The sequence below is a fragment of the Mytilus edulis genome, chromosome 8 (assembly GCF_963676685.1).
Source record: "Mytilus edulis chromosome 8, xbMytEdul2.2, whole genome shotgun sequence".
Lineage (NCBI taxonomy): Eukaryota > Metazoa > Mollusca > Bivalvia > Mytilida > Mytilidae > Mytilus > Mytilus edulis.
The window spans coordinates 464,671-477,979 of NC_092351.1; the positions used below are offsets into that span (position 1 = coordinate 464,671).

Sequence of the window (13,309 nt, forward strand, 5' to 3'; positions counted from 1 at the left end):
GTCAAGTTTCCCTCAATCTAACAAAAAATTGATACCCACGAACAATACTGAATCCACAGTAATACAACCACTGTATGACTGTTCTCTGAAGGAAATACCCCACAACTCAAAAGCTTAATTCAAAGTATTATATCATCCATATGGTGTCATTTAATAGCTTACCTCGATGTATGATATCCAGAAATGTCCTATCTAATAGCTTACCTCTAGGTAAAATATCCAGAAATGTCCTATCTAATAGCTTACCTCTAGGTAAAATATCCAGAAATGTCCTATCTAATAGCTTACCTCTAGGTAAAATATCCAGAACTGTCCTATCTAATAGCTTACCTCTAGGTAAAATATCCCGAACTGTCCTATCTAATAGCTTACCTCTAGGTAAAATATCCAGAAATGTCCTATCTAATAGCTTACCTCTAGGTAAAATATCCAGAACTGTCCTATCTAATAGCTTACCTCTAGGTAAAATATCCAGAAATGTCCTATCTAATAGCTTACCTCTAGGTAAAATATCCAGAAATGTCCTATCTAATAGCTTACCTCTAGGTAAAATATCCAGAACTGTCCTATCTAACAGCTTAGGCCAACTAAATTTAATTAGTAGATTTTCATCCAAATTTTTGAAAAAAATGGAGCGGGTGGGAGGATTTTATTTTTTAAATTTTATTTCATATGAAACCCTCGTCATGAGTTTTTCATACCGCGGGGTATATGCTAGTGGGAAACAAGCTTGTATAATTTATATACATGCTGTATAAGGAATCCTACACTCTTAAATAAAAATCCCTGATTGGCAACCACTGTCATACATGCAATTGCCGCTTTAGAAACCTATTTATATCTACATAAAAAAAAAGAGAAATGCTCTCTTCAGTCTTCAGTTAGACTACTAGTATACCTACACCACATTTATTTTGCTTTCTAAGCAATGGTTTGTAGTCGTCATTAAATCAATTAAATGTTTTGGTACAATTGTATGCAACACAAGTATTACGAGTACAGAATAAAATGTAAACTCAGTGTTGAAAGAAACTATGATGTAAAACATGAACTTAACCAAAAAATTAGTTGTGGCTTAATGACTTAATTGATGGTAGGCACAGTAACAGAGGGTGTTTGCTGTTTGTCAACAAAAACAAAAGCCATGGGTGAATATATAGAAGGGCTTGTTATAATTAAAATGCGTGTTTGTCGACATTTTTTTCTCAATATACGGTCATAATTCAAACAAGTTCGTGCTTGTGTCAATTTCTTTAATCCAGTCATGTTTTTTGTACCAATTTGTTCTACGATTCTTGCGCATTGGATATCATTCACAGTCCAAATTTCCTGACACAAAGTCATTGTATAAATAAAGAAAAAAACACGATTTTCGATTCACTTGTGACTACCGCAATTTGCGTTCAAGGACAAGGCGTTTTACTCGTAACTCAAATATTTCATGCCCTTCTCGTTATCAATCTCTATTCTCGGTAGATGATGTTGTCATCAAAGGGCAGCAGAATATTTCGACTTAATCATTTTCGATGGGATTACTCCGGCGAAGAAATACAAAAAAGAAATTATCTATGGTTCCTGGTAACGGACATGACCAAAATCCGGAAATCGTATTTTTGTGAAATAAAAAAAATCGGGGCGGGACGATTTCAGAGGGCGGGCGGGGATGAAAATCTAGCAATTAATTTTAATTGGCCTTACCTCTAGGTAAAATATCCAGAACTGTCCTATCTAATAGCTTACCTCTAGGTAAAATATCCAGAAATGTCCTATCTAATAGCTTACCTCTAGGTAAAATATCCAGAAATGTCCTATCTAATAGCTTACCTCTAGGTAAAATATCCAGAACTGTCCTATCTAATAGCTTACCTCTAGGTAAAATATCCAGAAATGTCCTATCTAATAGCTTACCTCGATGTATGATATCCTGAGTATGGCACCATTGTATGGCTTTACACAACTGGTATGTGTAAGTTTTCACTTTTTCAGCAGGTACACCATTTGGCATGTCTTCTAAAAGTTCTAACATATTCTATAAATAAACAACAAATATGTAAGAGATAGGTGTCTAATCAATTCTAACATATTCTAAAATAAACAAGTTATTTTGTTAGACATAAGCATCCTATATTTTAGGAATAATTCACTATGATTAACCTATAATATCAAGACGTGTATTGGATACATTATAAGGTATGCTATAAAACAAACGCCTGGGAAGCCAATTCCTAATAACATGGTAAGAACACAAAACTGAAGATGCAACTTTGGACATCTTGTCGTACCATTCTCATCTCTAATGATTGAATTCATGTCGAGTTGTAATTGCTTACTTTATATAATGATATATATATATTTATTTTTCAACCTTGACCATACAAAGCACAGGCTACCGAACAGAGGGTGCCCTTTTTCATATCCACTAGGTTTGTAATCTCTGTAAATATTCCTAAACTTAAACATTGACAGAACAATGCACTGGGCACATGGTGCTGTTTAAAGCCTTCATAATTAACTAGGTTTGGAATCTCTACTCCCCTTACCACTGTATATATACCTAGACTATGTTTTGATTTTAGTATCTATTTCCACTCTATTCTCCCATTTTAAAAGGTTCCCTAGCTTACCCTTTCTACATATTCAAATACAAGATATAGTTTGCCTCTCCTTCTGAAAGCCTCTCTCAATTCTACAGTATTCTACCGTTATAAGGTTCCCTAGCTTACCCTTTCTACATATTCAAACACAAGATACAGTTTGCCTCTCCTTCTGAATGCCTCTCTTAATTCTACAATATTCTCTTGTTTTAAGGTTCTCAACATGTTAAGTTCCCTTTCTGTAGTTCTCTTAACATCATCATTATCTGAAATGACAGAGTTGGGGGATATTATTAAGTCATCAGAGATGAAATAAAAGTTAATACTAAGTTATCTTAACATCATCATTATCTGAAATGATAGAGTTGGGGGATCTAATAAAGTCATCAGATATGTCATAAAAGCTAATACTAGAATCAGGGTTGGCAAAAACCAGGGTTTTATGAGTATTGCCCAGCCCAGTGGGAAATACTGGGGAAACCCGGGTATAACTGGGTTTTACTGGGTAATACTGGGCAATACTGGATAATATAAGATACTGGCCTGAATTTTAAAGAGGATTCAGTAATCAAACACAAATGCCTTACATTTAAGATATATATAAACCTATTTTTATTTATAGATAATTAGTTTACTTGTTTGAGAGTCTTATGATACATACATGTACAAAAGTGCAAGTGTATGCATCTGAGAAAGAATTATTCTTACAACTTTGATAAAAAATATTTTTTCAACTATATACAACTAGTATAAAGAATTTAAGGATTACATGTACATGTAAGAAAAATGGGCGATATCTTTTTGCGCCAAAAAGTAACTCATTTGCGCCACAACTTAATTGCGCCAATACTTCTTTTGCGCCACCTAATTTTCAAAACTATAGGTATCATTTGCGCCAATGAAACAATCATCCTAATAAAATTATCCCGCTTTCTGGCTCGTTACACAATACAAAGTCATCATCTTTGTTTAACAACACCAATATCATCCAATATTCTGTGAAATTCTGCTTGACTTTTAGATTGAGCCGGATGCAGTTTTATTCTCTCCATATACATTGACTGACGCACATATTTTAAATCTTTCTTATCTAAATTTTCTTCTTCAATTTTGAAGAGCTCTGAATTTTTTTATTTTTGAAGGTCGTTCTGGCAACATATCGGTTGCTTTTCTTTTGCACACAGTTCTCAAAATTTGACGTTCTTATTTCTGGACTTTTGTTTCATGACATATAATCTAATTCTCCAATCAAAATAATTGTACACGATTCATCTGTGAATAACCTAGCACAACACGACTTAACTGTACATCTCCATCTTATTTCTCCAGTTTTCCTTAACTGTTACATCTCCACCTTATTTCTCCAGTTTTCTGTACAAATGCCTGACGGAATTTTGTGTTCTTCAACAATGATGACCGTTTTTTTCTCTATCAGACTCTATTTTCTTGAATGGTATATCAGACACTCTTGACTCGTGAAAAAATATTCTATTACTAAACAATTTATTTTTTGGCGAGTTTTCTTAATTTGATTAGTGTTCAATTAAATCTTAAGTGGAAATTTTAATAATAGAACATGTATGATATAGGTAAAACATGTACAGGTATGATATAAGTTAAAAATATTTACAGGTAAATGTGGCGCAATTTCATTTCATTTATTGGCGCTGTTAATACCATCAAAATAAAAGAGAGTGGCGCAATTAATACCCTTTCAAAACTGCAATTGGCGCAAATTGATTCTGCCAAGAAAAATTACTTTAAAATAATTTATATATATGTACAAATGTACAAAACTAATTAATAAGTAATTATTCAGATTAGAACACAGATATGTTTATATAACAATAATCAGTCTTTTCATTTCTATAAGAGTTAATGACAAGACCCTGTAGGGTGTTTATTTAGCAATCATGATTGCATATATAGCAATTTAATTTACAATCACATAAACACTGCAATAAGGTGTTAAGATTATTGGAACAATGCTTGGAAATCAACAAAGAATCCTAAAATGTGCAAATCTTGTATTTTGCTTACATAGAATTTATGTGGAGAAGAGAATGAAACAGAATTTTTAATCTTCTAGAAATGACTCTCAATGGTTATCTGTATAAAATGTATATATTTAGCTATAATACTATGAAACTACACCAAGTCTTTACTATTTTGTGTTATAATAAGCTTAAAAAATCATATTGCCCAGTATTCACCGTTTCAGAGAGTATTGCCCAGCCCGGGAAAACCTGGGCCCAGTAAAACCCGGGCGGGTAATACTTTGCCAACCCTGACTAGAATGTTCACTAATGAGACTTTATGAGTCCTGGATTGTAAAAAGTTGTATCAACTGATCATACATTTCTTTATTTTATTTCATAAGTATAAATTTAATCCAATTTGATGTCATTCTCTTGCTCTGTTTTGCCATGGACACTGAAATGATATGTTATATAGCACTAAACATTCATCTTCTGACTGTTGAACTATTAATGGACAAAAAGACTAGTCTCATGACTTGCCAATTAAATGATATAAACTTTAGATACCCTTTTGTCTAGTTGTAATCCAGTAAAACATGCATGTTTTTATTTCCAATCTCAGGGGGCCAGATAACATATTAACATTTATTACCCTAACATCTTAACTTTATCTTATAAATGTGATTTATGGTTCATTAAATATTATTAAAAACAAACAGTCCAAGTTTATTGGGTTTTTTAAAAGTTTGAAAAGCTTCCTATAAGCCTTAGTACAAACAATGTTGTTATTTAATATTAGGAACAACCTTTAACTTACAACAGTGAGAAATACATAACATCAATAGAAAATCACTTCAAACAAAGAGACTATTAATCCATAGAAAGTGATTGTGGTTATACAGTGTATAAATCTGATATAGGCCAACTTTAAATCAAGCGTTGTTTTATACACAAATAATCACTGTTCTTTAGTTACTGCATAAATGACACTTATGTACTCTGTTCAACTTCATGAAAAATCACTCAAGTTATTCTTACTAGATAGTCCATGATCACCCATTCATAGGAAAATATAACTTTCTTCATTGAAGGACAGTTAAAGTAAACTCCTAATTAACCTTATATAACCATTGAAGATATAAAATTGAGAATGGAAATGGGGAATGTGTCAAAGAGACAACAACCTGACCATAGAAAAGACAACAGCAGAAGGTCACCAACAGGTCTTCAAGTGTAGCGAGAAATTCTCGCACACAGAGGCGTCCTTCAGCAGGCCCCTAAACAAATATATAAATACTAGTTCAGTGATAATGAATGCCATACTAAACTCTAAATTGTACACAAGAAACTAAAATTAAAAATAATACAAGACTAACAAAGGTCAGAGACTCCTGACTTGGGACAGGAAAATATAACTTTCTTCATTGAAGGACAGTTTAATTAAACTCCCAATAAACCTTATATAACCATTGAAGAAAGACTTCTACAGGAAAATGTCACTGAAATAATATTTCCTTAATGGAAGACAGGTAAAGTTAACACAGTACAAGTAACCATATACCACCATTGATTGATTGATTGTTGGTTACTTAATGTCCACTGCATATATACCATCCTTGACTGATTACAATACATACACCACCATTGAAGATATCCCTGGTACTACTTTCATAGTATTCTAATATCATCCATTTAATCTTTCAACTTTTTATAAAGCATCTATAGTTATTTCAAAAGTCTCTTTTCCCTTTGGAGGAGATATACATATGGTATTAACTAACCTTCGCTGTCTTTAAATTTCTTCACTGCCACCATTTCACCAGACTCCTGGAAAGAAACATAATATGATCACACAAGTACTTAATATAAAAGACTGCCACATCATAACAAAATGTCACCACCACCATACAATATTATAAGAATTAACTTAGTCAATGATCTTTTATTTGTATTTGATTGAATGGTACTGACCACCACACTGACCACCACACTGACCACGTACTGTATAAAGGAGGAATACAATTCATGAATTGTTGGTACAAAATATAGTAAATGGCCAATAAGTACCATGAAAATGATCAAATTAAAATGACAGTATAAAATAATCAACAACACAGGAGGGTCAACAAAAACCTAGCAATTATGAGAGCTTTCTGTCAAATGGTCGAATTGTGTTCTGAAGGTGTCAATGTTATAATAATCAAACAAAATTCTGAGAGGCTCAGAAGACTATTTCATTCAAATAATCAAAGATTTTCTGTCCAATAGATAAAAGTCTCCCAAATAAATTGCATTCCTGCATCAAAAGATTCAAAACAATTTGGACCAATCATCTGCTGACATTTTGTGAACCAATATATGAGTATATATAGACTCTCAAAGACTCCTCCTCCTAAGAGAGTTATTCAATTGTTCTGTTCTGCTTTTCATTTATCTTGGCAAAAAACAAGTAGTCCACATAAATCAGTCTTAAAAGCCGGAAAAATCCTTTTGCAAATTTACCTTCTGTACAAGCTCACATGAATGTAAGTCTGTCGAAAAGTAAATATCTTATATCCATTACTTCACGTTTACCTAAGTGAAATCTTTACCATAGCATATTTTATTCAGATTAAAAGAACATTTGATTGACCATGAAGATTAGAAATGATCTGGAGTTCACAATCACTTCTAATAAATATTTTTAAATGGTTTTAAACTTTCGTCTCCTGCAAAGAACTATCTGATAACCTGTCATATATCACTTTAAACAGAAAGATTTAAACTATTGCATGAAATACTAACTTCAATTTACTTTTAAAGAGTTGTTATGTTTTCTTTCTCTTTTGTTTTATTTCATCAAAAATTGATCTATCACCTAAATCTAATTATGTATCTTCCTCCCATTCAATAACAACTTATTTACTATTCCCGAAAGATAAATTATCTTATTCCTGAACAATAAATAATCGGTAGTAAAGATGATATGAGTTATAGATATCATCATAAATGACCATGATGACAATAAATAGGGAAACACCTATTGAGACTTTTGATCATTTTCACATCAAGTTGGTACTTGTAAATATATCAATTCTATTCTTTACTGTCATTTCTAATATTTGGCCTAAAAATATTTACATAAGTGTATACCTTAATGTTTCAAATAAACATTTATTATAATGGCTATTTATGAAGTTTTCCTTTGATCTTACTGACTGATAATTTCCATTCTCAGCAAAGTAGAGTAAAGTGAAAGATTACCACTAGAAACTAAGGGCAAAAGTGCCTGTTGTGAATGAAATTAACAATGTCGTCATAGGTAAAATAGTGATAAACAGATTATCATTGGCCATCTCAACTTGATTGCTTTTCACACTTTCGCTGTACCGTCTCAAGCGAGAAAATTAATCTTGTTGCAATGATCAACAATAATCTATAATTCTAGTTTCCAAGATGTATAAAATTATGATTCTATCAACCTTTCACTCACAAGGGTCCACAGGGTCCTAATGAGATAGGGTCCAAAATGTAAAACCCTAATGTTTGTATCAAACATTTACTTTACAAGGGTCCATTGGGTCATATTGAGACAGGGTCCAAGATGTATACCCTAATGTTTCTATCAACCTTTCACTTTACAAGGATCCAAGAGGTCCTAATGAGACAGGGTACAAGATGTATACCCTAATGCTTCTATCAACCTTTCACTTTACAAGGGTCCAAGAGGTCCTAATGAGACAGGGTCCAAGATGTATACCCTAATGTTTCTATCAACCTTTCACTTTACAAGGATCCAAGAGGTCCTAATGAGACAGGGTACAAGATGTATAACCTAATGTTTCTATCAACCTTTCACTTTACAAGGGTCCAAGAGGTCCTAATGAGACAGGGTCCAAGATGTATAGTCCGGTTGTTGTCTCTTTGGCAGATTCCCCATTACCATTCTCAATTTTAATTATGATTCTATCAAACATTTACTTTACAAGGGTCCACAGGGTCCTAATGAGACAGGGTCCAAGATGTATACCCTAATGTTTCTATCAACCTTTCACTTTACAAGGGTCCAAGAGGTCCTAATGAGACAGGGTCCAAGATGTATACAATTATGATTCTATCAAACATGTGATTATGGACTTTCCGAAATTGATTTTCCTCTAAGTTCAGTATTTTTGTGATTTTACTTTTTACTTTACAAGGGTCCAAGAGGTCCTAATGAGACAGAGTCCAAGATGTATACCCTAATGTTTCTATCAACCTTTCACTTTACAAGGGTCCAAGAGGTCCTAATGAGACAGGGTCCAAGATGTATACCCTAATGTTTCTATCAACCTTTCACTTTACAAGGGTCCAAGAGGTCCTAATGAGACAGGGTACAAGATGTATACCCTAATGTTTCTATCAACCTTTCACTTTACAAGGATCCAAGAGGTCCTAATGAGACAGGGTACAAGATGTATACCATGATGTTTCTATCAACCTTTCACTTTACAAGGGTCCAAGAGGTCCTAATGAGACAGGGTACAAGATGTATACCCTAATGTTTCTATCAACCTTTCACTTTACAAGGGTCCAAGAGGTCCTAATGAGACAGGGTCCAAGATGTATACCCTAATGTTTCTATCAACCTTTCACTTTACAAGGATCCAAGAGGTCCTAATGAGACAGGGTACAAGATGTATACCATGATGTTTCTATCAACCTTTCACTTTACAAGGGTCCAAGAGGTCCTAATGAGACAGGGTACAAGATGTATACCCTAATGTTTCTATCAACCTTTCACTTTACAAGGATCCAAGAGGTCCTAATGAGACAGGGTCCAAGATGTATACCCTATTGTTTCTATCAACCTTTCACTTTACAAGGATCCAAGAGGTCCTAATGAGACAGGGTACAAGATGTATACCCTATTGTTTCTATCAACCTTTCACTTTACAAGGATCCAAGAGGTCCTAATGAGACAGGGTCCAAGATGTATACCCTATTGTTTCTATCAACCTTTCACTTTACAAGGATCCAAGAGGTCCTAATGAGACAGGGTCCAAGATGTATACAATTATGATTCTATCAAACATGTGATTATGGACTTTCCGAAATTGATTTTCCTCTAAGTTCAGTATTTTTGTGATTTTACTTTTTACTTTACAAGGGTCCAAGAGGTCCTAATGAGACAGAGTCCAAGATGTATACCCTAATGTTTCTATCAACCTTTCACTTTACAAGGGTCCAAGATGCATACAATTATGATTCTATCAAACATTTACTTTACAAGGGTCCAAGAGGTCCTAATGAGACAGGGTCCAAGATGTATACAATTATGATTCTATCAAACATTTACTTTACAAGGGTCCACAGGGTCCTAATAAGACAGGGTCCAAGATGTATACCCTAATGTTTCTATCAACCTTTCACTTTACAAGGATCCAAGAGGTCCTAATGAGACAGGGTACAAGATGTATACCCTAATGTTTCTATCAACCTTTCACTTTACAAGGGTCCAAGAGGTCCTAATGAGACAGGGTCCAAGATGTATACCCTAATGTTTCTATCAACCTTTCACTTTACAAGGGTCCAAGAGGTCCTAATGAGACAGGGTCCAAGATGTATACAATTATGATTCTATCAAACATTTACTTTACAAGGGTCCAAAAGGTCCTTAGGGGACAGGTGACCAGATGTATTAACCATTGTGAGTATAACAAATATTTACTAAACGGGGGCCCAAAAGTTCCTATAGAAAACGTCCTTGATGTATACCGTATACCATTGTGTTTCTAACATACAACTATGATAATACAGATTAACACAGTCCAACTGTTTCTATTGAAGATAAGTAATATGACACTTGTTTAAATGATCAATATATTTAACATGCTTAGTGGGATCATATGTTCACACAGAATTACGTTTCTAATCAATTTACCTCTACGATTAGTGAATAGAAGCAAGTACAAACAGATGTTATCACAAAATTCATGGATTTTACAAAAAAGGAATTTAAAAACCTGTCATTAGTTTCACAACGTATACATGAAGTGGTATAACATCCATACCAATGCCTTATTTAAATACCAATTACGTTTACATTTCAACCCAAACAACTTCAATTGTTACTTCCTTTTGAACAACAAGTGTTGTGGAGTTATCACCATACACTTAGGTGTTCTTTCTGGAATTTTTATTTACCAGAACAATTTCCATACCATTATTTATGACAAATGACAAGTGGATTTTACTGATACATCATGTTTGTTCTATCATTTTTATATTCTTAGATAAATGAAAGAAATATGTTTTCACTAACAAGCCAACAATGACAAAAACAAAAGAAAAAACATCTTAAAAGTTTGTTTTTTTTAAATGGGAAATGTGTTCATTGGTCACAAATTATGCCCCTCTTGCATATAATGTTAATTTACAGGTCCTAAGGATGTATGGATATCCCTATGGGACTGGGCAATACTCATAAAACCCTACATACCATTTCCATCAGCATTTTATCCTGTATCAAGCCTACATAACATCCTCATCATTAAGTCATCAAATGATGAAGGAAAGGAAAGTTACAATAAGAAAGGACAAGAGTGCACACACTGAAATGTCTCACCTTCTTTACTAATCATTGATATTATGTTGATAGTCCTAAGTATAAAGCTTTATTACAACTGTCACATAAACTTAACATTAACCAAGATAGCTAAACAAAGACCAATGAACCATAAAAATGAGGTCAAGGTCAGATGAACCATGCCAGGCAGATATGTACAGCTAACAAAGCTTCCATAAAACAAATATAGTTGACCTACTACTTATAGTTTAAGAAAAATAGACCAAAACACAAAAACTTAACACTGTGCAATGAACCGTGCAATTGAGGTCATGGTCAAATAAAACCTGCGGGACTGACATATAGATCATAATATATTTCCATACACCAAATATAGTTGACCTTTGGCATATAATATTAGATAAAAAGACCAAAACATAAAAACTTAACTTTGACCACTGAACCATGAAAATGAGGTCAAGGTCAGATGACATCTGCCCGCTAGACATGTACACCTTACAATCATTCCATACAACAAATATAGTAGACCTATTGCATAAAGTATGAGAAAAACAGACCAAAACACAAAAACTTAACTATAACCACTGAACCATGAAAATGAGGTCAAGGTCAGATGACACCTGCGAGTTGGACATGTACACCTTCCAGTCCTTCCATACACCAAATATAGTAGACCTATTGCTTATAGTATCTGAGATGTGGACTTGACCACCAAAACTTAACCTTGTTCACTGATCCATGAAATGAGGTCGAGGTCAAGTGAAAACTGTCTGACGGGCATGAGGACCTTGCAAGGTACGCACATACCAAATATAGTTATCCTATTACTTATAATAAGAGAATTCAACATTACAAAAATTCTGAACTTTTTTTTCAAGTGGTCACTGAACCATGAAAATGAGGACAAGGACATTGGACCTGTGACTGACGGAAACTTCGTAACATGAGGCATCCATATACAAAGTATGAATCATCCAGGTCTTCCACCTTCTAAAATATAAAGCTTTTAAGAAGTGAGCTAACACCGCCGCCATAGCCGCCGCTGGATCACTATCCCTATGTCAAGCTTTCTGCAACAAAAGTTGCAGGCTCGACAAAAACCAAATGTTGGTATGACATGTATGAGGCAAATCATGTGAAATTCTAATGATCTAATATATCTCACCGTTGGGTTTAGAAAAAAATAATTTCTGCTTGATAAATATCTATGGAATTTTATATAAATGTGAATTATTTTGACACAAGTCTATTGTCGGGGGTCTTTATGAAATAAGCAATAAACCATAGTTGTTTTGAAAGCATCATGTATTTGTTTATCATATTATATTTTTATTACATATTCTTACAAAACATGTGACATGCACTTCCTTTAATAACTTGTGAAGGAGTCGTATATAAATCAAGACATATAGATATAAATATAATCTTACCTTGTGACGACATTTCAGTACCACTCCGTAGGCTCCTACAACAATAAGTTAACCAATATATTACCAATTCAGAGGAAACCATAAAAATACAATTTCCATAATAACAAAAAAAGTAAGAGTGCACATGCTGAAATATATAGACTAGGTTACTTTACTGATTATGATTTAATTTTACTATGACTTTTTTTCAAATCAAAGTCTTACAACAGGAATAACTTTATATTAGAAGTTATCCATGAAATAAGGTCAAGGTTGTATTTATCCTGTGAGACAGACAATTACACATTATAATCATTCTTATCAAATATAGCTATTACTTATAGCATCTGAGAAACAGATTTAATTACATTGACCAATCAACGGTGAAAATAAGGTCAACTCTGTCAGATGGACATTTACGCATTACATTCATTTTATTCATCAAAGACATAGTATTACTTATAGCATCTGAAAAACTGACCTAATCACAAAAGCTTAACATGATCAACTTAACTATGAGGTCAAGACTGTCTTCATCTCTAAATCTTTGAATCTTTCAAATTACATACCTTCGCCTACGACTCCTAATATTTCGTACTTGTTCATCACATATCATGTATTATAGTCTAGCCACACTGCGTGTAACATTCCGACATTCTGTAAAAGTATAAAAAAAGCACATTATAAACCCTGGTATAAAAGATACAGGTTCAATCAATAGTTCTTTAGCCAAATACGGTTCCAGTTTGTTCCTAGTGCATTTTAATTGAGTTTTTCATA

The 13,309-nt window shown here is 33.5% G+C and overlaps 1 protein-coding gene across 22 annotated transcripts in view; it reads right to left on the bottom strand.

Annotated features, from left to right (window-relative positions):
- Positions 1-13,309, bottom strand: part of LOC139484554 (cyclin-dependent kinase-like 5) — a 54,092-nt gene that overhangs the window by 26,400 nt on the left and 14,383 nt on the right. For 21 of the 22 annotated variants that reach the window (XM_071268286.1, XM_071268304.1, XM_071268302.1 and 18 more), the window contains exons 2-6: positions 13,099-13,186; positions 12,551-12,585; positions 6,355-6,400; positions 2,724-2,860; positions 1,909-2,029 (exon numbers count right to left, since the gene is read on the bottom strand). In XM_071268286.1, coding sequence (XP_071124387.1) covers positions 1,909-2,029; positions 2,724-2,860; positions 6,355-6,400; positions 12,551-12,585; positions 13,099-13,135 — 376 coding nt within the window. In that variant the 5' untranslated portion in view covers positions 13,136-13,186. The other variant, XM_071268308.1, reaches the window with a different exon arrangement.